Source organism: Mirounga angustirostris, unplaced genomic scaffold, assembly GCF_029215605.1.
Source record: "Mirounga angustirostris isolate CCGP_5_RB_7025 unplaced genomic scaffold, mMirAng1.0.hap1 SCAF_8, whole genome shotgun sequence".
Lineage (NCBI taxonomy): Eukaryota > Metazoa > Chordata > Mammalia > Carnivora > Phocidae > Mirounga > Mirounga angustirostris.
Genome location: NW_026991716.1, coordinates 35075681 through 35102817, shown reverse-complemented (window position 1 = coordinate 35102817; position 27137 = coordinate 35075681). Strand labels below are relative to the sequence as shown.

Sequence of the window (27137 nt, the reverse complement as noted above, 5' to 3'; positions counted from 1 at the left end):
GCTATTTAAATGGGATATTTTATGTGAACCTCAGAATAACCACAAAGCAAAAACTTATAGTTAATACACAGAAGAAAATGAGAAAGGAATCTAAAAGTAACAGTAAACCAAGTCATCAGACTACAAGAGAAGAGAAGAAACAGAGAGAAACTACAAAAATAGCCAGAAAACAATGAACAAAATGGCAATAAGTATATACTTATCAACAATTACTTGAAATGAAATGGACTAAATTCTCCAAACAAAAGACACAGAGTGACTGAATGCATAAAGAAATAAGACACACACACAGACTGAAAGTGAAAGGCTGGAAAAAGATATTTCATGCAATGGAAATGAAAATAAAGCTGTAATATCTACTCAGATCAGACAAAACACACTTGAAAACAAAGACTGTAAAAAAAGACAAAGAATGACATTACATAATGATAAAAGGAGTCAATCCAGCAAGAAGATTTATGAATTTATGAATGTAGATGCAACGAACAGGAGCATCAAAATATATAAAGCAAATATTAACAGATCTAAAGAGAAAAGTTGAAAGCATCCTTAAATGACACACTAGCAGCCACATGCCCCAATGTTAGGGACCATTCAAGACCTCTCCACACAAAACTTCAGGGCTCGAGGAACTTAGTGCACACCATCTGGGGTCATCTACAATCCAAGGGGTCATAATTTGGCTAAATTCCATGAGGTCATTTCATAATAATTACCTTCTTAAATTCATCTTCTTTATCATTAACATTAGCCTCAGGAATGATATTAGCCTCATAATCAGTGCTTTCACCCTCTTCTGTTTCACTTCCAAAAACAACATGTTTCCTCTGTTCTATAGATAAAAGACAAAAAATACATATAACATTTAATGTTGAGCATTTGGTTTATTCCATGTGGCCAAATCTTCTTAGGAAACCCCTTCTTTAAAAGTTCTTAATCTAAAAATTTAAGACTTGTTTCAGTAGGGATCATCTTTGAATTCAATTTAAATCACCCATCTCAATAGAATCATAATTCTACTAAGAAATACACTCTTTAAAAATACTCCTTCTTCCGGGGTGCCTGGGTGGCTCAGTCGTTGAGCGTCTGCCTTTGGCTCAGGTCATGATCCCAGGGTCCTGGGATCGAGTCCTGCATCGGGCTCCCTGCTCCGCGGGAAGCCTGCTTCTCCTTCTCCCACTCCCCCTGCTTGTGTTCCCTCTCTCGCTGTGTCTCTCTCTGTCAAATAGATAAATAAAAATCTTAAAAAAAAAAATACTCCTTCTTCCTATATAGAATTAATAAACATTTTAAGTAGGCTTTACGGGCGCTTGGGTGGCTCAGTTGGTTAAGCGACTGCCTTCAGCTCAGGTCATGATCCTGGAGTCCCTGGATCGAGTCCCGCATCGGGCTCCCTGCTTGGCAGGGAGTCTGCTTCTCCCTCTGACCCTCCCCCCTCTCCTGCTCTCTCTCTCAAATAAATAAATAAAAAAAATCTTTAAAAAAAAAAAAGTAGGCTTTACATATTATCTAAAATATGTGTTTACCTTTTGAGTATTCTAACTTAATGAGCTGATATTTGGGGGTTTTGACACTTCTGAAGAAAGCTAATTAAACTATGTAGAAAAACTCTAAGAGAAAAAAGGCAGGCTGTGGATACTTAATTTTTTATTTGAATTCAATTAATTAACATATAGTGTATTATTAGTTTCAGAGGCAGAGTTCAGTGATTCATCAGTCTTATATAATACCCAGTGCTCATTACATCACATGCCCTCCTTAATGCTCATCACCCAGTTACCCCATCCGCAACCCTCAGTTTGTTTCCTATGATTAAGAGTCTCTTGGGCACCTGGGTGGCTCAGTCGTTAGGAGTCTGCCTTCAGCTCGGGTCATGATTCCAGGGTCCTGGGATCGAGCCCACATTGGGCTTCCTGCTCGGCGGGAGGCCTGCTTCTCCCTCTCCCATTCTCTTTGCTTGTGTTCCCTCTCTAGCTGTCTCTCTCTCTGTCAAATAAATAAATAATATCTAAAAAAAAAAAAAAGTCTCTTGTGGTTTGTCTCCCTCTCTGATCTTGTCTTGTTTTATTTTTCCCTCCCTTCCCCTATGATACTCTCTTTTTTTTTTTTTTTTAATTTTTTTATTCTTATGTTAATCCCCTTACATTACAACATTAGTTTTAGATGAAGTGTTCCATGATTCATTGTTTGTGCACAACACCCAGTGCTCCATGCAGAATGTGCCCTCCTAAATACCCACCACCAGGCTAACCCATCCTCCCACCCCCCTCCCTTCTAGAACCCTGTTTGTTTTTCAGAGTCCATCGTCTCTCATGGTTCGTCTACCCCTCCGATTTCCCCCGCTTCATTCTTCCCCTCCTGCTACCTTCTTCTTCTTCTTCTTCTCTTTTTTTTTTTTCTTAACATATATTGCATTATTTGTTTCAGAGGTACAGATCTGAGATTCAACAGTCTTGCACAATTCACAGCGCTTACCAGAGCACATACACTCCCCAGTGTCTATCACCCAGTCACCCCATCCCTCCCACCCCACCCCCCACTCCAACAACACTCAGTTTGTTTCCTGCGATTAAGAATTCCTCATATCAGTGAGATCATATGATACATGTCTTTCTCTGTTTGACTTATTTCACTCAACATAATACCCTCCAGTTCCATCCACGTTGTTGCAAATGGCAATATCTCATTCCTTTTGATGGCTGCATAATATTCCATTGTATATATATACCACATCTTCTTTTATGATACTCTCTTTTGTTTCTTAAATTCCACATATGAGTGAGATCACATGGTAATTGTCTTTCTCTGATTGACTTATTTCGCTTAGCATAATACCGTCTAGTTCCAAGGCTGTGGATAGTTATTTAAGCTCATAGTTTCTTAGCCTTAGCACTACTGATATTTTGGTTATTGAAGGCTGTCCTTCTGTAGAATGTTCAACAGCATCCCTGAGTTCTACCCACTAGATGCCAGCAGCAGCCCCCATGCTGCATGATGACCAAAAATGTCTCCAGACATTTTAGCATGCTGTGCTAAAAGAAAAAAGAGAGAGAGAGAGAAAGATCAACACAGCAGTCCTGACACTTGCTTGCAACATTGGTCCTTCGTTGGCATCTGATAAAAAAGTTCCCTGTGCCTAAGTAGTTTGCGCAAATGATGTAGTGTATGCTGAACACACGCTTTCCTTCAGAGAGTCTGGAATTTGGGTACCTGCTAAGCAGAAGGCACCCACTTGAGAACATATCTATCACTCTTGTGATTATAATACTATAACTCAAGCATTATAACTAGCAAAATTACCTGGTAATGGTTTTGCTGTTTTCCCACTGTACTTAACTTCATAAATATTTTCAAATATTGATATAAGTTCTTTGACAGCTTCTTCCACATGCTTACTTTTGTGGTTTAGAACATCAGCCCATTCTTTTGTGTACGTCTATTAAATAAGGCAATGACTATTAATTTACAGGTGCTTAAAAACGCTGTAAAAATTATTAATATAACTTTAATTTCTAAAAGTATAATTAACACCACTTGAAAATGACTAGAGAGTTGCCAATAGCATAATGTTTTAGATCCAAAACTGTCAAAGCTAAAGGCATAGCTGCTAAGGCCCAAGCAAAGAAAAGGAGGAGAGAAAAAGAAAAACTCATAGTCTTTGACTTTTATCTGATTTGATCACCCACAGACATCTACATTCACATTTATATGGTGACTAGCAGCTGGCTGGCTCAGTCAGTAGAACATATGACTCTTAACCTTGGGATCATGAGTTCAAGTTCCATGTTGGGTATATAGTTTACCAAAAAAAAAAAGAAGAAAGAAAGAAAGAAAGAAAGAAAGAAAGAAAGAAAGAAAGAAAGAAAGAAAGAAAGAAAGAAAGAAAGAAAGAAAGAAAGAAAGAAAGGAAGAAAGGAAGAAAGAAAGAAATTAAAAAAAAAAAAGAAGGCTGACGAACAAGAGAGATAAGGATGTCAAAAGTTGGAAATGAGAAGTAGTTTCAAAAAAGGACAATCCAAAGAGTTGCTTTGAGATTCAAAGGAAATAAGGTTTTAAAGTGAGCATGGTGCTCACTTATGCCAGGCATCAATTTAAGAGCTTTACATGTAATAACTCATTTAACTAAATGACGAGCACTTGGGATAGGTAATATTATTGTCCCCATTTCACAAATGAGAAAACTGAGGCTCAGAAAGAATCAGCAACTTGTCCAAGGTCACATAGCAGCTGGGGAACATAGGAGTTTGAAACCAGTGCTGTCTGATTTTAAAACCTGTGCTCTTTCTGAACTTTTCTAATAGGCTTTGGGAAGAAATTAAGAACTAATTAAATTCAGAAAAGAAAACTGACCTATAAAGTTGAACAGGTCTTTTGACATATCTATAATGTCCATACATTTTAGGGAAGAGAAAAATAAATGGAAGCAGCCAACGTGGGCCTTCAAACCCACTTCTGCAAAGGGACTTGAGCCTGTCTATGCAAACCTCTGTCCAGATAAGACTCAGAAAGTCCCATATTTCTCATGTACTGCACTCACGTGTTCCTTTCTTGGCTACTGGATTGACAGAGCTACTTCTAAGTCTCTTGCTCTCATTTATCCCACTTCGTGTGTATCTGAACCCATCCTCATCTTTTCTTAGTCTCAGAAGAAATGGTGTTCCTCCTCCAACCTGAAGATATTCTCTGATCCCCTCTCCACTCTACCAACTCTTCCCACCTGGTTCCATCACTCATTCATTCCATCCTTTCTGGTTTATTCAACACAGTGGTTAACACTGGAATGACAGTGGTGAAAGCCACTTCAGATGAGCATGGAAAATAAACAACTCTAAAGAGGCAGAAAACAGATTAGTGGTTGCCCAGGGCTGGAAGAGTTGAGATGAAAAATGTTCTAAAATTATGATGATGGTTGCCCAACTCTGTGAATAAACTAAAACCACTGGATCGTACACTTTAAATGGGTACATTGTATGTTGTGTGAATCATATCTCCATAAAGTTATTAAAAATAATAATTCATGCCAGAAAAAATTTGAGCCAGGAATTGGGGAAAACAAATGGAGATGGGAAATGAAGGATGGGAAAATGAAGGCAGCACGCATGGGAAGTTTGGTTGTGAATGAGAAGTGAGGGAGGTGTAGGAAAGTTTTTGTTTGTTGGCAAGGAAAAGATAATAGAACGTATTAGATTCCTAGTAGGAGGGGTCTGATGGAGGGGAAAAATGAAGATTGAGAAGAGAGGGAAGAAGACTGGGGGAGGAAAGTTGTCAAGAAGGCAAGAAGGGGTGAGATTTGGGGCCCATTTGGAGGACCGAGATTTTGAAAAGAGGTCAGACCTTTCTTCATGGACCATTCTTAGAACTCAGTGAAGAACAGACTGAACTGAAGGGCAGGCCAGGGACAGACTGGAAAACCGTCAAATTGATTTTTTTTTAATGAGATATAATTCACAATATAATATCACAAAAGTTACCCTTGTAGAGTACACAATTCATTGGTTTTTAGTATATTCACAGAGTAGTGCAACCATCGCTGCTATCTATTTCCAGAACATTATCATCTCCCCCCAAAAGAATCCCCATACCCATTAGCAGTCCCTCTTCATTCACCCACCCTCACAGACCTGGCAGCCACTAATCTACTTTCTGTCTCTATGGAGCCAAGTTGATTTTGTTGAAATAACTTTTAATACCCTTTAGTGTATTTACCACTTTTCCTATCATAGCTTGGATCATATTTCCCTGTTTTCTATTCCATTTGCATACCTATTAGGATACAGATATGTCAGTCAGGGTTCAGTCAGGAAAACAGATGCCACACCAGCTATTTTACCTGACAGAATGAGAGAATGTAATATAGAGAAGTGATTAAACAACTATCAAAGGACCCAAAACGGTAAAAGGGGACACAAAAGTCACATGGAGAGTTACTGCAGGAAGCAGCTCCCGAATCTCGGGTGTGGGAGAGCAAAGGCAAGAGGCTGGAGTTTTTAGAACCTGGAGCTGGGAAGTGAGGGAGCTGCTCAGCTGGTACTATTGCCTCAGAGAAGGACCTCGTGGTGTTGGTACATCTGAGAAGCACAAGAAGCTGGTTCTGGAAAGGCTGGAAAACGCTAGGACCAAGGATTAACTGCCACTGCCAGTCAAGAGAGATTGTCTGACTGTATTGGGAACAGGAAGAAAAACAGGAAAGAGCAAGTCTCTTCTCTCTCTTCCACCCTCCTTCTAGCACAACTATTGGCAAAGCCTAAAAGGGAGCCAGCTGGCCAAAGATTAATATACTTTGCAGAGTCCCAACCTCAGCATCATAGAGCAAAAGATCCAATGTGAAGCTGGTGGATGATAGCTTTTTAATAATGAACATAATTTCTCCTAAAACCAGTTAGATGCTCCAAGTCAAGGACCCATTCCCTGACTGCAAATATCCCTGGTTCCCAAATATGGTTTGAAACCACTGGTTGGCCCACACTAACCTCCCACCAAAATTAGCAATATGTATGGTGTGTTTCCAAAATGTATTTCTGTCCAGAATATTACCAGACTTGCCCTGTCATTATAAATCTTACTCTGCCTTCCTTATAATGGCTCATCTTATTAATAAGTGGGTAATAAGCAGCCCAAATATTACTAGACCTTGGATCCCTCTGATGCAAGTAACTGGGGCATATTCATTGGCAAAGCACTCTTCAAAATTCCACCTCCTGTATCTTATCACTTATCTAATAGTAATAGCATCTTCTGTTGTGATATCAATGCAATCACTACATTCAAACTTGGTCACACTCAATCTATTCCAATTTCCCTGATTTTTGTGATCTGTTTCTCTTTCTATGCATATAAAATTTCTTTGTGTGTTCAAAATAAATTCTATCTGGTAGTGTGAATTTTTCCCCCACTAAGCAATTGACAGTGTCACAACAGTTATAGGTACATACCAATAGAAAATGATTATCATTATAAATGGGACAAAAAGAAGGATACCGATATAGGTATTCCCTGCTCCTTTGTATTCTGTTTGTTTATAAGTAAGACCTGGTATGAAGTGCAATAGTCAGATTCCAGAATAAGTGAGAAGAAAATGACAGGCAGGAAATTACCCCTAGCCCCCCAGGGCAGGAAGCAGGAGACTTCTTCTTTGGAAAATTTCAGTTGCTCAGAAAAGACCATTTCAGCATCTGAAGGGCCATCCCTCCTAGAATAATATGGAATCCAGAAAATAGAGCAAACAGGGAGAGTCCCAGGTTAATAATTTTGCAGCTGACCTAGAGACTAATCAACCCAGGTTAAAAACAGGTATTCAGAGGGCTCTGAAAGGAAGTCACTTGGGGGGAAAAAATGGAACTCTGATATAATAGTGTATCTGAAAGAAGGTGTGAAAACAAAGGCAATTAGAAGCCCCAAGAAAAACAAAAAAGTTGTATAAGAAAAAATACATTACATGTACCATACATGGTTCTGCATTGGCTAGTGTATATATAGGCATAATTAAGTGTTGCTATTTACCATTACTGTTTAACTAAAAATTATTTTATAACTATATTGAGAAGACAAGGGAGGAGTGATAGAGGATAGGGTCAAAGAGCTGAATGCTCACTTATTAAAGCAGGAAGAAAATAATGTGCAAATTTGTCAATTCAAGAAATAGTACTCTAAGTATACTACTTGGAGATGCAGAAATAATACTATAAGGAATAGCTAAAAGTTTAAAATGAGTGCCTTTCCTAGGACCCGGATTGTGATTTCCATATACTATTTTCCACTGGTAACATGGAAAGGAATGAGGGCTGACTGGAGAAATGGATGATCCCAGATCTGGAACAGGAAATGTACAAGATGAGCCTACAATACCCTATAGTTCCAGAAAGAAGGAAGCTTTCAAAGACTACTAGAGTCATATAAAAAATATAGAAGCCAACCTGAAGGATTCCACTGAACAAAGATGGAAACATTTTAATACCAAAAAGACATTTTCAAAAAAGACATACAAATGGCCAAGAGACGCATGAAAAGATGTTCAATGTCACTGATCAGGGAAGTACAAGTCAAAACTATAAGCTATCACCTCACACCTGTCAGAATGGCTAAAATCAAAAACACAAACAAGTGTTGGCGAGGATGTGGAGGAAAAGGGACGCTTTTGTACTATTGGTGGGGATGCAAACTGGCAAAGCTGCGGTGGAAAACAGTATGGAGGTTCCTCAAAAAGTTAAAAATAGAACTATTCTATGATCCAGTAATCACACTACTGGGTATTTACACAAAAAATACAAAAACACTAATTCAAAGGGATACATGCACCCCTATGTTTATTGCAGCATTATTTATAATAGCCAAATTATGGAAGCAACCCAAGTGTCCATCAATAGATGAATGGATAAAGAAGACGTGATATATAAACAATGGAATAGTACCCCACCATAAAAAAGAATGAGATCTTTAACAACATGGATAGCAACAAAACAATCAAATGAACAAAGAGACAAAAAAAAAAAAAAAAAAACAGAAACAGACTGATAAATACAGAAAATAAACTGATGGTTGCCAGAGGGGATGGGGGTGAAGAGATGGATAAAATAGGTGATGAGAATTAAGAGGTACAAACTTCTAGTTATAAATCCATCACAGAGATGTAAAATACAAGATAGGGTATTCAATAGTCAACAATATTGTAATAATGTATGGTGACAGGTGGAGACTATGTTTATTGTGGTGAGCACTGAGTAATGTATAGAATTGTCAATCACCATGTTGTACATCTAAAACTAATTTAACATTGTATGTCAAGTATACTTCAATAATTAAAAAAGAGAGATATGCATATTTTCTTTCTGAGAAACAGTGTGTTGTGCCAGCACCATTTAATTAATCCATCGTTTTTCCCACTGAACTAAAATATTACCTTTGATGTGTATTAATCTTTCATTGTGATCTTTTTCTCCTAGATTCTTTATTTTGTTCCTCTAAATTATATTTTTTTCTGTTAATGCCATATTGATTTGATTACGATGGCTTTAAGTATTTTCACTTTTTATTACCTATTCTTTATTATTCATCATTTTAAAATAGTATAATTTAATCCAATTTATGAAAAGAAAGGTATAGGAATTCTAATTGGAAATGCATTAAATTTATACAGTAATTTTCAAAAAAAAAAAAAGACAGATTTTTCAGAGTAGGTTAAAAACAAAATCCAGCTAAATGTTCTTTAGAAGAGAAAACCTAAAATAGGAGAACCCAGAATGGTAAAGATATATCTGGAACATAATAACCAAAAAAGTTTGGTGGAGCTGTAATAATGTCAAATAAAATAGTCTTCAAAGGTTAAAAGCTTAACAATGATAGAAGGAACAAATGACCAGGAAGACACAATCATTTTAAACTTGCATGCTCCAAGAACAGGATGCAAAAATGGGTCATTTAGTGTTATCTCTGTTACAGCCAATGTCCCAATGCTGAGAACAAATAACTTTAAGATCCTACACATTATGAAGAAGGCAGTCCTTTTTTTTTTTTTAATTAACATATAATGTATTATTTGTTTCAGGGGTACAGGTCTGTGATTCATCAGTCTTACACAATTCACAGCACTCACCATTGCACATACCCTCCCCAATGTCTATCACCCAACCACCCCATTCCTCCCAGCCCCCTCCACTCCAACAACCCTCAGTTTGTTTCCTGAGATTAAGAGTCTCATGGTTTGTCTCCCTCTCTGGTTTTATCTTGTTTCATTTTTCCCTCCCTTCCCCTATGATCCTCTGCTTGTTTCTAAATTCCTCATATCAGTGAGATCATCTGATAATTGTCTGAAGAAGGCAATTCTTAAATGGTAGCAGGCGAGGCAACCATCAGCCCTTTGCCCATCTTGAGATAGAAAGGAAGCTTGATCATTGGTAGAGATCAGGTAGAAATAAGTGTAGCGTACTTCAAAGGAACTACTCAGAGACCCTGACCCATGTCCTCTAGAATTTGGGGATGGAGGGGCTGACCCATGCCTAAGTGGTCCTAAGGCAAGAGACCAGCTGGCTACCCAAACCCCTAAAGGCAAGAAGAGGCTGCATTTCCATAGAAAGAGAGGCAAAAGCACTTGTATCCCATGGGCTGGATTGGACCCCTTGAAACAGAGCCACCTTTGGTTAACACAAGCCAGGTGACCCAAACCAGCAGGGTGAGTGTAGATGAAGCACATGGCAGGCATGAAAGAAAAAAGAATCTGGTTCAAGATATAAAGTGAGTGTTTCTGAGAGAGACTGCTATGTGCCAGGCCTCAAAAATGATTAGACAGTGTTCCTGTCTTTGTGATTTTGAGCCAATGGAGGATAAATAGGTACTCAAAGAATTTCAGTATATTGTGATGCTGAGGAGGTTAGGTTTTGTCCTGTAGAGACTGGATGCTACTGCTATTGAAGGATTTAAGATCATGAGTGGCAGTGTGGAGAATGGATATGACAGGGCCAAATATGGAGGCAGAGAGACCAGTTAGATCATAACATCAGTTGCTAAACTCAGGATGAGCCTTAAGGGCCTGACATAGGAAGGGAGTAGTAAGTATGGAAAAGAAGAGGCAATTCAAGCAAACTTGGAGTAAAAAGCAAAAACCTCACTAAGCCTTAAGACTGACTGGATTTAGAAAATGGGAGTGAGGCAACGATTCCAGATGACTCCCAGATTTCTGTAAGTGGCTTAAGGGAAAGTTTGTGATAGTTAAAACCAAGAGTTACTCGATGCTGTACACCGAAGAACGAACAGTGAGCCACTGCTGGAAACCCAGGAGACCCCAGCCTGAGGTTGAGGATATTAGTAAGGTCCTGTTTAGGGTGTGGCCATAGGCTTGAGCTGTTGAAGCCATGCTGAGTCTTTGGATCTGAGGCTTTCAAAAAAACTAGGATCTCTATATGCTACTGACAGAGATTTCCACTGTAAGATTGTAAATTCACATTTTAGGTTTATGAGCCAGGATTTCTACGATTAAATACATAAATGCATACCTCATTAAGCGTCAACATATCTTCTACTTTGGTAGCACCACCTTCGGGCAGGGAAATTAACACAGTTTTGGCTATCTCCTTTAGAACTGTATCAATATGCATTTCACACAAGTCACTGATCTACCAACAAGAAAAAAAAATGTAGAGGAAAACTCTTCTTTCATCCAAATGTACTTGAGTTATAAACTAATTTAGAGGGCTATATCTAGAAACTTGGGTCCTGAGCCAAGCACAATTTGGTGGAAATTTTAGGAGTACATCTGCAAAGAAGGCTTAATGTGGAACTAAAGTTTTATAGAGCAAGCATCATGTGCCATATTCTCACGTGTTATCTCTTTTAATCCTTACTCTAGTCCTTGACTCACTTACTATCCAAGTTATACAGCTAAAGAAACAAAGACTCAGATAAGTAAAGTAACCTAGGAAGGAACGCATAGATAGCAAAAGGCAGATCATTGTAACTAGGTTTAGCTGACTCCCAAGCCTCCAAGTTTTGTCTATTGTAACATGCTGCTATCACAGGCCAGCATATCTAAAAAGGGCATGATCCGTATAGCAAAGATATCAGAAATCAATAGACAATCTCGTTAGATGAATGGCTCATCTAACTGATAGTAGATGTATTAATATTTAAGCACTCCATTCTGTCATCTTCTACTGTCTACCATTATCCCATTTTCTAAACTGCCCGGTGGAGTTGAACTACCATTTTAACATATTGAAGGCAAGTAATTCAGAGACAAAAACAAGGCAACCCTAAATGAAAAGGCCCCAAAGTAGCTAGAGAAACATAAAGCATTATTTTTTTAACTTAATAGGAGTCCTTTTAGTTAAAAGTCACACCCTTTAAATAGCTTTCATAGATAAGCAAACTATTCCTTATAGCCTGCGTATGAATGTATGTAGTTTTTAAAAATGTATCTATCATACCTTCTTTAAAAGTTGATTGAACATATCCAAAACTAAGTCAACTTCTTGAAAGAAGCTTTCCAGTGTTAAAGATGACCATGTTAATATTGTGAGCCCTTGTCTCAACACAGATTCCACCTAGAAAAAGAAAAAAAAAAAAAAGTAGCAGCTTCCATGATCAACAGGAACACCTACACTTATTAAAACAAAAAAAAAGGCTTTCTTTTATTACCTGGAAATATTATAGGTTATATTTCCTTAATTATATTTCCCTCCATTATACCTGGTAAAGGTGACTTTGTTTTTTAATCATCTTTGGCTGTCCATGAAGAATCATGGATTCTTAGAAAGTGCTCATTATTGAGATTTAGTCGTTTTTCAAAGGCAACAAAACTTGTTGACAAGGAATCATTCTATAGGAAAAATAGGGCTATAATGTTGAACTAGAAAGACAGAGGATCTAGGCAAGAATAGATGTTCTAAAATCCATAATCTGTAGAATGGGAATCTAATTTTAAACAACAGGGAAATCAATATAAATCTTCAGCATTACCAACCTTTTTCATTTTAGGGGTCATCAGATTGACAAACACCGAAGGCACTTCCTGACATAAGTCATCGTAATACTGCAGAAGACCCTGTTGAAAGTCAAAATGGTATGTGTTACTTTAATTTATTTTAAAGCAGGTCATATTTTGATTCATACCAGGAAGGTTTCATTATACCTGTTTCCTCATAATCCTGCCAAGATTAAGGCTGCTCACCTAAATTTAAATTAATTTACCATACTTTTTCCTCACCTGTAAATGTACCTTAAACAGCAAATCAGTGGAGCTTTCTAGAGTTGCACATTTCATATTTATTATTTAATTATCTTTCTATATTTACATTATTTCAAATAGCTTGGGTAATTATCTTTTCACAATACCTGTCATTATACATTTTTCCCCTTTCTGTTCTTTGTCTTCTGACACATTAAAGCATACTTGTTACTGATGCCACACTTCTTTTCTTGAATCAAAATAAATGTATGCACAGTCAGAGTTAATAGGCTTATCTATTTTCTTTTAGATATTTTTTAGAGATGAACCATAATGATCAACTTTTGATCATTTTGTAATTTATTTCATGGTGTGATGGGAAATGTGGATTCAAGTTAATTCTTCCCCAAATAAACAATATTAAACTATTTCAATGTTTACTTAATAGTTTTGAACTTACTAATTCCTTTCCTCCTTTTCTGTTCCCAATCTCCTATTTGCACATCAGTATTTTAATACTATAAAGAAGAAACAAGGGACTATAACACTGTATGTTAACTATACTGGAATATAAAATAAAATAAAATAAAATAAAAAAGAATAAACAAGGGAACAGAATAGATGGCCCAGAAATAAGAGCCAAAACTATACAATAGTAAAAAGGCAGTCTCTTTAATAAATAGTGTTGGGAAAACTGGACAGTCATATGCAAAAGAATGAAACTGGACACCTATCTTATAACACACACACAAATCAACTCAAAATGGATTAAAGACTTAAATTTAAGACCTGAAACTGTAAAACTCCAAAAAGAAAACATGGGGGTAAGCTCCTTGACATCGGTCTTGGCAGTGATTTTTGGATTTAATACTAAAAGCACAAGCAACAAAAGCAAAAATAAACAAGTGGACTATATAAACTAAAAGCTTCTGCACAGCAAAGGAAACCATCAACAAAATGAAAAGGCAGCCTATGGAATGGGAGAAAATATTTACAAATCATGTATCTGATAAAGGGTTAATAGCCAAAATATATAAGGAACTCATTCACACAACTCAATAGCAAAAAACTCTTAACAATCCAACTAAAACATGTGCTAAGGAACTGAATGGACATTTTTCCAAAGAAGACACACAAATGGCCAAAAGGTCCATGGAAAAGGTAGTCAATATCTCTAACCATCTGGGAAATGCAAATCAAAACCACAATGAGATGGTACCTCACATCTGTTAGAAGGGCTATTCTCAAAAAGACAAGAGATAACAAGTGTTGGCCAGCACATCGAGAAAAGGGAACCCCTGTGCACTGTTGGTGTGAATGTAAATTGGTGCCGCCACCATGGAAAACAGTATGGAGTTCCTCAAAAAGTTAAAAATAAAAATACCATATGATGTAGCAATCCCACTTCTGAATGTAGATCTAGAGGAAATGAAATCAGGATCTCGAAGAGATATCTACACTCCCATGTTCATTGCAGCATTATTTACAATAGCCAAGATATGGAAACATGCATCAATAGATGAATGGAAAAAGAAAATATGGTATATATACGCAATGGAGTATTATTCAGACATGAGAAAGAAAGACATCCTGCCGTTTGCAACAACATGGATGGACCTTGAAAGCCTTATGCTAAGTGAAATAAGGCAGACAGAGAAAAACAAACACTATATGATCTCACTTATATGTGGAATCTTAAAAAGCTGAACTTGTAAAAACAGTAGAAAAGTGGTTGCCAGGTGTTGGAGGTGGGGAGGGAATAGGAAGAGGTCGGTAAAAGGGTACAATCTTTCAGGTAAAAGATGAATAAGGACTGAAGATCCAATGTATAACATGGTGTCTGTAACTGATAACACTATATCATATAATCGAATTTTGCTAAGAGAATAGGACTTAAACATTCTCACCAAAAAGAAACAAATATATGTGCGTATATATAAACAGATATATATTGTTTCTTTCTGGTTTAATATATACATATATATGTTATATATATATATGAGGTGATGAATGAACTACATGACAGGAATCCTTTCATAATGTATATTTATATCAAATCATCATGATGTACACTTTAAATATCTTACAATTTTATTTGTCAACCGTACCTCAATAAAGCTGAAGAAAAATGAAAATAATCAATACCACATCAGCACAACTGCAGTGATTTAATTTTCTTTTTTTTAAGGGAAAAAAAAAACCTCCTTCAAAAATAATTTTAAAATATAATCTATCTTGGGGTGCCTAGGTGGCTCAGTCAGTTGGGCATTGGACTCTTGGTTTCAGCTCAGGTCATGATCTCAAAGTCGAAGGATGGAGCCCTAGATCAGGCTCTGCACTGAGTCAGCTTCAGATTCTTTCTCCCTTTGCCCTCCCCGCCCCCTCCATTCACGCTTGTGCACGCATGCATGTGCTCTCTTTTACTCTCGTGCCCTCTCTCTCAAATAAATAAATAAAATCTTTAAAATATATGTATATAATCTATTTTACCTGCAAATGCAATTTGTCTGCTTTCAATTTACTTTCCAATTTTAGCAATTTCTTTGCCTGTTCTGGTACATCCAACTTCATTTTTATCATGCACTTAGTTTCCCGAACAACTTCCAGAATTTTGGGATCAAAATTAACCAGCAACTTCCCAGTTTCTGGGTGTCGCACAAAAAGTGTGGCTTGTAAAGCTACAAATAAATGATTATCGACATTAGTTTTTCTGGATTTCTTTTTTGTTTGTTTTTGTTTGTTTGTTTTTGGCTTTCTTTTTTTAAATTTAATTTTATTATATTATGTTAATCACCATACATTACATCATTAGTTTTTGATGTAGTGTTCCATGATTCATTGTTTGTGTATAACACCCAGTGCTCCATTCAATACGTGCCCTCTCTGCTTCCAGCCATGTTTACACACCTGTCTTCCCCACTGGGAACTGACTTCTTAATAGAACAATAGTGTTGGATATCCCAGGTGATGAGGCATAGCATCTGACACGTGGTCAGTGCTCAAAACTTAAATAAGTGAATGCAGAATGTCTGCAAGCGCATAAAATCAGATCCGGAGAGATAAAAATGAGTGAAGAACAGATAGCCTTCGTGCTATGAACTGCAACACTTTTCTGAGTGGGTCTAAGAGAGCTATAATACAATGTAGTTTCTTTTAATGGATTGTGATTTCACCCCTGGGAGAGAACTGGAAGGTGTGCACAACTATAAAATATGACATACCTCATATGACAAACCCTTCTCCACAATGAACCCCAAACTGCTTCTTTAAAGGAAGAATTAAGCTTCCATCTTGAATGTCTGGTAATTAAGCTCAATATCAGTAAGATATATTTATTAAACACCATGGCATTGTGAGCTTCTAGGATATAGAGAAAGATTTTTTTTATGCTACACCTTAACTACTACCTGAACATCATTCATATAAATAGGAATTTGCAGGCATGCTTTTTATTATGAATTGAAATATATAATCCCGGTTAGTGGTGAGTAGCCTTAGCTTATTTGTTATCCTAACATGAATTACTTCTACAGGCATAATAATAACACACTTCTAGATGAGTATGTGCTAGCTTAAATTATATCTTATATTAACAAACACTACTAACATGAGAATTTCTTATGTATCTTCCAAGCCTCTCATTACTTCATAGGATGTGGCTGCATTGAATTTCTAGTAAAATGAAATAGTCCATATATTCCTTTGAAGTTAGTTGACTTTTACTCATCATATAAAATTAGTCTTGAAATGGTTCTTAATGATGCTGGCTGCATGAGGATTTCAACTAAAAATTTTACCTAATTCGTTTGGAATCTTTTTAAAATTGGGTTAGAAATCATTTATCCACCCAAGTGAATTCCAAAATAACCTTGGAACATTCATTTAATGAAATCTATCTTCCTTAAGGCTGTACTGAGTTTTCTTGAAAGGACAAAATGGTCAGCAAGACCACCAAGAATAATGACAGCCAAGAAGTCAGCTCCAATACTGAGTGACATTTCATTAAACTTTATGGAGCAACCATCTGAAAGAGGCCAATACCAGGTCCTCAATTATTATTCCGAGTTCCTATATGGTTAAATATAGCCACGTCAATATAATAAGAAGTCTTGCTGAGCAATTCATTTCCACTAACCTGTGTTCGTAGGAAAGGCAGATTTAAATCTTAGCTTTGCCACTTCCTAGCTGTGTGATGAGCTTGTGCAAATGACTTAATCTCTTAGCACCTCAGTTTCCTCATCCATAAAATGAGGATAATTATAGCTCCTCGTAGGGTCACCATGAGGATTAAAGGAAGCGTCATACGTAAAGTGCTTTGACAAAGCCTGGCACAGGGTAAGGACTATGTAAGTGTTCGTTATCACTGACTGTTATTTAAAGGATACAAAGATGAAACAAACAGAGAGAGTATCCTTGGAATGTGAAGGGGAGATGAGACAGATCCCTAAAGCCATGAGTGTCATGAGAAACAAGAGCAGATAAAGTGAGTAGAGGACTCTGGAGGAGGAAGACATTATTTTCTGCTGTGGAAAAATAAGGAGGGGCTATATGGAAGAGGTGACTGGTGAACTTGTTTTTGAACATGGGCCGATATGAGGAAAAACCATCACGACAAAAGAAAAGTAGAGAAGCGTATGACATTGTAGAAGCAAAATAGTGTCTGCTCCATACTTCAGTTAACAATTCTGTTTTGTTCTTTTCCATAACGTGAACTTTAAGTTTCTCTTGATGCTCCTTGGGAGTGTTGTAGCTAGTTTTCAGGAGGATCCATAGGGTCCTACCATACTCATTACCCAGAAACAGCTGGCCTGGTACAAGTGGCTTATTAAAGGCTAAACTAAGGGGCCAATTGGGGAAGACAATCTGCAGGGCTGGGACCCTGTCCTCCAGGATGCAGGCATGAGCGAATCAATGGTGGTAACAGTGACATGTCCTCAAACAGCTAAAATATATGGGTCTGGAACCAAGAGGCAGAAAAAGAGTGGCCCCTCTTACTATCACTCCCAGTGATGCAACCATAGGATTTGTGCTTCCTGTGCCTGTAGTTTTGTACCCTTCTGGGTGGGGATCCTGGTATGGGAAGGAGAAACCTTTCTGTCCAGGGACACAGTCAGGGTTCTACCAAGATTATAGATGGGACAATGCAGGAACCTGAACTGACCAACAATTGAGCCCCCATGGTAAGAAAACAGCCCAGGTGATGGCAGCATGGATGCACGATGGCTTGAAACCATCCATCCCCTGCCTCACAGCCGACTCCACCCAATGCTTTGGCACCCTGCAGAGATACTTAGACACAGCCCCAATACTATGAATTTCCTGGAGTTCAAAAGTGAAGTTAAATTCAGTTATAGAAAAAGAAAGAATGGAAGGGAGGAAGGAAGACAAGCAAAGTGCAATTCTTTCTCCCCTGATTGGGACTAAGATTTGAATCTATAACATGACAAAACTGAATATGAAAACTTCCCCTAAATCTATGGAGAAATATCTATGAAGGGTCTCAATATTTACTTTTAAATACTGGTTTTTTTAGTGGAAAGTCACAATCAAAGTATATCAACTTTAAGGTGATGACAACTTTTGCTTATAGAATCAGAATGTTATTAACAACGATAAAAAAAATTTGTATCATCCCCAAATCTAAATGTAACCATCATAATATTGTATAAAAGGGATGTGAAAATTCTCCAGAACCATGACTTCATTCAAAATCACCTAACACCCCCTCCGTAGCAACACTGCATTTCTTATACACACCATACTGTAACTGCGAGACCTCTCTGACCCAGGCTGTGTGATAGACCACCTCGAATTCCACCAGAACATAGGAAATTTTGTTATACTGACGAATGACAGCTTTACCTTCCGCACTTGACAAAATTTCTGAGTTTTTCTGTTTTTTAAAGGGGAAAAAAAAGATTTATAATTAAAAGACTGCTGATTGTTTTCATAACCCAATCAGAAAGCTGTTGGTATTTAAAATGTCATCAAATAATTATGCCTTAGATTTTGCCTCAGAGTAAAACAGAGATGAGGAAAGCCATACAAACTAGAGACGGAAGTAGGGAAATGTTACTGGTGGAAAGGGAACATTGGAAAAGGAAATAAAGGATTTAAGAAAGAAAGGCCTCTAGCCTTAACAGCTGGCCAGGCTGAGAGAACTCTGCCTTCAATTCTCTATTCCCTCCCCACAATTCTGGATATCAGTTTTGTATTTTCTATACTGTGTGGGTTTGAAATATTTAATTAATAATAATATTTTTAAAAAAGGAAAAAAGATACAATGGACTGATTTTCCTTGACCTGTGAGTATCAGGGAAAATCCCCAAGTTCCAGCACTGAAAAAAAAAGTAACTGTATATCAAAGAACAAAAACCAAATTTCTTTATGTAAACATCGAACGTTTTATGTTTGATTCGCAGATGTTAAAAACAGGGCAATCTTGGCTCTGTCATGCAGAGTCAATCAGCAATGGAGTCCCCACCCTGACCACTATTTTAAGACCAGGCTTTGAATTTTTTTTACAAATAGTAAGAACAGTAAAATGATTAAGAGCAGCCAAACAGAAACAATGGAAACTTAACATCCAAGAATGCTTAAATACTAAAATTACTTGCAAGATTTTTTTGGTACTTATTTTGTTCTGTATTTAGGCATAAGATGCTGTCCTAAGAAAACCAACTCTACTTTGTGAGTCTGTCTCTTTACAAAATCAAACCAAACCAAAAACAAAGAGAAGGCAAACTGGCAATTTCAGAATGCCAACAGGGCCTAAGAGTATCCTGGGGCTTTTCAGAAATCTAGTAATTTTAAGGACACAGAGAAGGCATGTACTCTATTATACTTTGCTCTAGATCACAATTCTTAAGTCAGGAACATACTAAGAGTGTCTTCACCTTCACTAATACGAGTCAGTGACCCACTGTCCACACATAGAAGTAATCTTCAGGACTACGCCTAGACTTTACTGTTTTCAAAACAATGACTCTTTAAAAGCCTTGAAAAGGGGCACCTGGGTGGCCCAGTCGTTAAGCATCTGCCTTTGGCTCAGGTCATGATCCCAGGGTCCTGGTATCAAGCCCCACATCGGGCTCCCTGCTCAGTGGGAAGCCTGCTTCTCCCCCTCCCACTCCCCCTGCTTGTGTTCCTGCTCTCGCTATCTCTCTCTCTGTCAAATAAATAAATAAATAAAATCTTAAAAAAAAAAAAAGCCTTGATAAACTGTCCTGTTAAAAGTCATAAGGTTATAAGATTCTCCCCCTTAAAGATTAACTGTAATTAAGTGAGCTTACCTACCAAAACATGAGAGAATTGGTTTAGTCTCCCTCAAGCATATTTATAAACTAAATTTTCTTTGCCTTGTGAAAGCAGTAGCTCTAACTACTTTATTGGACACAAACATTATAGGATAAAATATAGGTCTTATTTTAAAGCCACCATAATCCTCATACTGTAAATGTAACTATTGGCTTACAAAGAAATAGTTGATGGGTTCACTTATCCGTCGATAGAGCTGCCTCACCCAAAGTATTTTTCCTGCAATAGGGGGCATGTTGCGAGCAAGAGGAGGGTCATCTTTTTGAGAATGATAAAGCTGTAATTAAAGATCTGGTATTAATGTTTAAAAGTCAATATAATGGAAAAGGCAAAGAGTATTTAATACATTTGTATTCCCATGTTTTATACAGAGGAGGTAGTCTATAAATATGTAAATGCACTTCAGTGATAATCTGTGGTTCAGAAACTATGATGTTTACAATATACGACATTTAATTCTCTCTTAACCCTTATGTCCCATTGCATGTATCTTTTTTCTGTATTTTATCCCAAATTTTAAGGAGATCTTCAAATAAGGGAGTACATAAGCTATACTATATGTTATAATATTCTTCAGAGCCCATATTTCTGCATGCAGAAATATTAACTTCAATGGGCTTTCCTATACACACATAAATGCTGTTGCAAAAAAACACAAAAAAAACAAAACACAATTGTTAAGTGCATGGGGATGTAAATCTGGTTGTCCAATGACATACACCATCAACACCTTCCTACATAGAGAAGGGCGCATCAGAGGTACTTAGTAGTGAAGGGATCATTCTGAGAAGCTTAGCACAAGATAACAATGGCAAATACTTTCACAATACTTTTCTTTTTGTACTAAAGTACTATTCTGGGGGGAGGGGTGGCGCCTGGGTGGCTTAGTTGGTTAAGTGTCTCCCTTCGGCTCGGGTCATGATCTCCAGATCCATGTCCTGGGATCAAGCCCCGAGTTGGGCTCCCTGCCCAGCAGGGAGTCTACTTCTCTCTCTCTCTCTCTGTCCCTCCCCACTACTTGTTCTCTCACTTGCTCTCTCTCAAATAAATAAATAAAATCTTTTAAAAAATAAAGTATTATTCTATTTACAAAAATGATCCTTGCCTTCTTAGTAGCTTCAAGTTCAGCCACATAAAACTGAAGAATACGCTCAATTGTATGGTTTATTTCTGACTGAAGACAGGGGATTTGCAGCTTCTGGAATCTGAAAGTAATTGAAGGTGAATAATTTAAAAGTAAATGAGAAACATACTTAATTGCTGCCATCCTAAAAACCCATGCATTCACTCATTTTGACAAATATCTCTACCAGGCCTCATCCATTGTCCCAGGATTCAGAGAGGAACACAACAGGTGTAGTTCCAGCCCTCGTGGAGCCTCCAGTTATGTTATGGAAAATGCAGATTTAGTCAAGAGTTACATAAATAATTATTTAAACTACACGGGTACCAGAAATGCATATATCAAGGGAACCCAGCCAAGTCTGGGGAGTCAAGAAAGACTTCCCTTAGAAGGAGACATTGAAACCAAAATTGAAAAGATGAGTTGGGGGGTTGGCTTCACAAAGATGGAGGCCAGCACACTGAGCATCCCTCTGCCAGTATTAATGTTCACATCATTCCAAATGGCCATATCATAACAATGATCTGTCAGCCAAACATTACTTCCCCTTTCAGACTAAGTGATGCACAGGAAGCACTAGGACAATAACATCCCAATAATAAAGTGATTTTACACAGTGTACTATAGGTAAAAAGAGAGACAGATGGACCGCAAGATAGATAGAGACACAGAGAGAAATCACCAAGAAATTAGTACTGCCATCTGTCTGTACAGTACTTTCATTGGTCAAAATCATTTCATAAGTCTGGTTTGACTCTTTCAGTGGTGTCATGAGGTAAGGTCTCACAGGTATGGTCCATCATTACAAAGACGTGGAACTCTAGCAAAACTGGGCCCAAACCCAGAGGCACTGGCTCTCAGGAAAGAGTTCCCAAAGGGTCCCTAACAGAGGACATGAGTCCTCCCTGAGCTCGAAGGAAATGGCCTGTAGTCCAGGCTGTCCTTCCTGCCCTTCAGGGGAGCACTGTTGTCAGGATAGAGGAAAAGGAAGCAGCAGGAACACTCTGGAGGAAAATGGGAAATTTGAGAATCTACTACCCTTAGATAATTTAACTTTTGGAAATCCTTGCAGTATGCAGAATTAAATATTATTTGCTCCCTTTCCAATAATGTCTATGAAATTAACCTCAAATATATTACATACCTGGAGGAAAAATCATGTATAATAATTCCATTTTCTTATCGGAAGACTTTTGCTTCAAAAAATGCAATGAAAAGTATCATACTATATTTCACATTTTTACCAGTTTACTTAATGGTAATTGAAAGATTAATGTTTATAAGTCTTAAAGTTTACAGAGGGGAGATTTCCAAAAATATCTTATTTGAAATTGTATTTTCAGATATAAAGTTATCACACCTAGAAACTACACCGCTTAATGTATTATAAATACCTTTGAAGCAGCTGAAGGGCCTGCTGAGAAGATAAGATTTTCCCAAAAGTACTGTTCATAAATGCTTGTATTTGTATCTAAAATAAAATATTAATATTCTATTGATTTGGGGCATTAAGAAAGAGATTGTTTTTGTTTAACAACAATTAATGATTTTTCTACAGAATCAAAATAACCTGAAACACACCTACCATCTAAGCATCTAGAACTGCACTATCCAGCATGGTGGCCACATGTGGCTACTGAGCACTTGAAAGGTCAGTATTTGGAAGTGAGATGTAAAGTAAAATGCACACTAGATTTCAAAGGCTTAGCACACACACACACAAGAATGTAAAATATCTCAATGATTTTTATTTCAACATGTAAAATGGTAATATTTTGAATATTTGGGTTGAAAAAGTGTATTATTAAAATTAATTTCACCTGCTTCTTCCAACTCCTATTCATGTGGCTACTAGAAAAATTAAAATTACATATGTGGTTTGCATTTGCTGTTTATTATATATTGGATATGACTGACCTAAAGATTTATAAAAGGAGTGTATGTCCCTTACCAAGCTTATTTCTTGGAACATTTAGAATTTCTAAGCATATTGGGAGAGCAACGTGACACTGTAGACACCCAGGGTTAACAGGTGTCATTTTACAACACTGCTGCTCTCAGAAAACCTTTTGCAACATTAAGGAAGAACAAGAAAAAGAAAATATTATTCTAAGACTCCCACCATCCTTAGCAATGAACTCCAAACTCCTGGTACCCAATGGAACTGACGTTCTTTGCAAATTACTTTCACTTATAAATTGGCATGGTCTACTAATATAGGCCATGTTTATTAATCAAAATTTGGGAGAGGAAGGAAAATTTAAACACTGACACCTCTTTGAAAATATTAAAAATTTAAGATGGCCTCTAAATACACTGTTAAAATTTGTACATAAGGCCACAGAAAAGCCTTTATAACATACAATCTTTATTAATAAATCATAAAAATATGGAATGCAGCAAAAGTAGTTCAAAGAGGGAAGTTTATAGCAACACAGGCCTGCCTCAAGAAGTAAGAAAAATCTCAAATACACAACCTAACCTTTTACATAAAGGAGCTAGAAAAAGAAGAACAAATAAAACCCAACACCAGCAGAAGGAAAGAATTAATAAATATTATAGTAGAAATAAATGACATAAAAACTGAAAAGCAAAACAGAAAACAATAGATCAATGAAACCAGCAGCTCATTCTTTGAGATCAACAAAATTGATAAACCTCTAGCCAAAGTCATAAAAGACAAAGAAAGAGAGAGAAAAAGAGGACTCAAACAAAATCACTAATGAAAGAGGAGAAATAACAACCAACCCTAAAGAAGACAATTGTAACAGCATATTATGAAAACCTATATACCAAAAAATTGGACAACTTAGAAGAAATGGATAAATTCCTAGAAACATTTAACTTCCCAAAACTAAAGTAGGAAGAAATAGAAAATTTGAACAGACCAATTACCAGAAATGAAATTGAATCAGTAATCAAAAAACTTGCAATACAAAAGCCCAGGATCAGACTGTGTCACAGGCAAATTCTACCAAATATTTAATGAAGAGTTAATACCCATTCTTCTCAAACTATTCCAAAAAATACAAGAGGAAGGAAAACTTCCAAATTCATTTCATGAGGCCAGTATCACCCTGATACCAAAACCAGATAAAGACATCACAAAAAAAGATAACTACAGCCCATTATCTCTCATGAATATAGATGCAAAAATCCCCAACAAAATATTAGAAAACCAAATCCAACAATATATTTTAAAAATTACATACCATGATCAAGTAGGATTTATTTCATGGACGCAGGGGTGGTTTAATATTCACAAAACAATTGACATGATACATCACATCAGTAATAAAAAAGGATAAAAACCATATGACAATTCAACAGATGCAGAAAAGCATTTGACAAATTACAACATCCATTCATGATAAAAAACCCTCTGTAAAGTAGGCCTAGAGGGAACATATCTCAACTTAATAAAGGCCTTATATGAAAATCCACAGCCAAAATCATACTCAATGGTGAAAAACTGAGAGCTTTTCCCCCAAGGACAGGAACAAGTCCACTCTCACCACTTTTATTCAGCATAGTATGGAAGACCTAGCCACAGCAATCAGACAACATAAAGAAATAAAAGGCATTCAAATTGGTAAGGAAGAAGTAAAATTCTCACTATTCGTAGATGACATGACACTATGTATAGAAAATCCTAAAGACTCCACCAAAAAACTACTAGAACTGATCAATTCAGTAAAGCCACAGAATACAAAATCAATATACAGAAATCTCTTGCATTCCTATACACCAATAATGAAGCAGCAGACAGTGAAATGAAGAAAACAATCCCATTTATAATTATCCAAAACCAATAAAATATCTAGGAATAAACTTAACCAAAGAGGTGAAAGACCTGTACTCTGAAACCTATAAAACACTGATGAAAGAAATTCAAGACAACATAAAGAAATGGAAAGACACTCCATGCTCATGAGTTAGAAGAAGAAATATTGTTAAAATGTCTATACTACCCAAAGCAGTCTTCAGATTTAATGTAATCCTTATCAAAAGACCCACAGCATTTTTCACAGAGCTAGAACAAACAACCTTAAAGTTTGTATGGAACCACAAAAAACCCTGAATAGGCAAAGCAATCTTGAAAAAGAAAAAACTGGAGGTATCACAATTCCAGATTTCAAGTTATATTACAAAGCAGTAGTAGTTAAAATGGTATAATACTGGCATAAAAATAGACACATAGATCAATGGAATAGAACAGAAAACCCAGAAATGGACCCACAATGATATGGTCAATTAATCTTCAACAAAGGAGGAATGAACATACAATGGGAAAATGACAGTCTCTTCAACAAATGGTGTTGGGAAAACTGGACAGCCACATGCAAAAGGATTAAACTGAGCCACTTTCTTTCACCACACACAAAAATAAACTCAAAATAGATTAAAGACCTAAATGTGAGACCTGAACCCATAAAAGTCCTTGAAGAGAGCACAAGCAGTAATCTCTCTGACATTGGCCCTAGTAAACATTTTTCTAGATATGTCTCCTGAGGCAAGGGAAACAAAAGCAAAAATAAACTATTAGGTCTACATCAAAATAAAAAGCTTCTGCACAGTAAAGGAAACAATCAACAAAACTAAAAGGCAACCTACTGAATGGAAGAAGATATTTGTAAATGATGTATCCAATAAAGGATTAGTATCCAAAATATATGAAGAACTCATACAACTCAATACCCCAAAATAAATAATCCAATTTAAAAATGGGCAGGGGGCACCTGGGTGGCTCCAGTAGTTAAGTGTCTGACTCTTGATTTCGGCTTGAGTCATGATCTCAAGGTCAGGGGATCAAGCCATACATCGGGCTCCATGCTCAGCAAGGAGCCTTCTTAGGGTTTTCACTCTCCCTCTCCTTCTGCCCCTCCCCCTGCTCTCTCTCTCTCAAATAAAATAAAATAAAATAAAATAAAATAAAATAAAATAAAATAAAATAAAATAAAATAATAAAAAAATTGTTTAAATGGGCAGAAGACATGAACAGACATTTCTTCAAAGAAGACATACAGATGGCCAACAGATACATGAAAAGATGCTCAATGTCACTCATCATCAGGGAAATGCAAATCAAAACAACCATGAGATATCATCTCACACCTGTCAGAATGACTAAAATCAACAACACAAGAGACAACAGGTGTTGGCGAGGATGTGGAGAAAAAGAAACCCTCTTGCACTGTTAGTAGGAATGCAAATTGGTGCAGCCATTGTAGAAAACTGTATGGAGGTTCCTTAAAAAATTAAAAATAGAACTACCCTCTGATCCAGTAATCACACTACTGGATAGTGTGGCTCACACAAAATTTACAAAACACTAATTCAGAAATCTACATACACCTCTGTGTTTACTGCAACATTATTTACAATATCCAAACTATGGAAGCAGACCAAGTGTCCGTCGATAGATGTGGTATATATACAATGAAATATTATTCAGCTATAAAAAAGAATGAAATCTTGCCATTTGCAACATGGATAGAGCTAGAGTATAATGTTGAGTGAAACAAGTCAGTCAGAGAAAGACAAATATCATAGGATTTCACTCATATGTGGAAATTAAGAAACAAAACAAATGAGCAAAGGAAAAAAAAGAGAGAGAGAGACAAACCAAGAAACAAACTCTTAACTATAGAGAACAAACTGATGGTTACCAGAGGGGAGGGAGGTGGGGGGAATGGGAGAAGTAGGGGATGGGAATTAAAGAATACATTTATCATGATGAAAAAAATTAAATGATAAAAAATAAATTATAAAAATTTAAGCAGGGGTGACTGGGTGGCTCAGTCTGTTACACTTCTGACTTTGGCTCAGGTCATGATCTCAGGGTCCTGGGATTGAGACCTGCATTGGGCTCCCTGCTCAGCGAGGAGTCTGCTTGTCTCTCTCCTTCTGCTCCTCCCCCTGCTTTTGCGCTCTCTCTCTCTCTCTCTCTCTCAAATAAATAAAATCTTTAAAAAAATAAGTTAAGCAGTAAGTTTTTTTTTTAAACCCACAAATTCCCATTGCCATAAAGCTATAATGCCT

At 36.9% G+C, this 27137-nt stretch overlaps 1 protein-coding gene across 1 annotated transcript in view; it reads right to left on the bottom strand.

Annotated features, from left to right (window-relative positions):
• Positions 1–27137, bottom strand: part of DNAH8 (dynein axonemal heavy chain 8) — a 396454-nt gene that overhangs the window by 286810 nt on the left and 82507 nt on the right. The window contains exons 14-23 of the mRNA XM_064597567.1: positions 22490–22566; positions 21078–21177; positions 20130–20249; positions 18413–18548; positions 15146–15333; positions 12452–12532; positions 11916–12032; positions 10986–11105; positions 3301–3436; positions 717–832 (exon numbers count right to left, since the gene is read on the bottom strand). Of these exons, the coding sequence (XP_064453637.1) occupies positions 717–832; positions 3301–3436; positions 10986–11105; positions 11916–12032; positions 12452–12532; positions 15146–15333; positions 18413–18548; positions 20130–20249; positions 21078–21177; positions 22490–22566 (1191 nt within the window). The remainder of the gene's footprint in view (positions 1–716; positions 833–3300; positions 3437–10985; positions 11106–11915; positions 12033–12451; positions 12533–15145; positions 15334–18412; positions 18549–20129; positions 20250–21077; positions 21178–22489; positions 22567–27137) is intronic.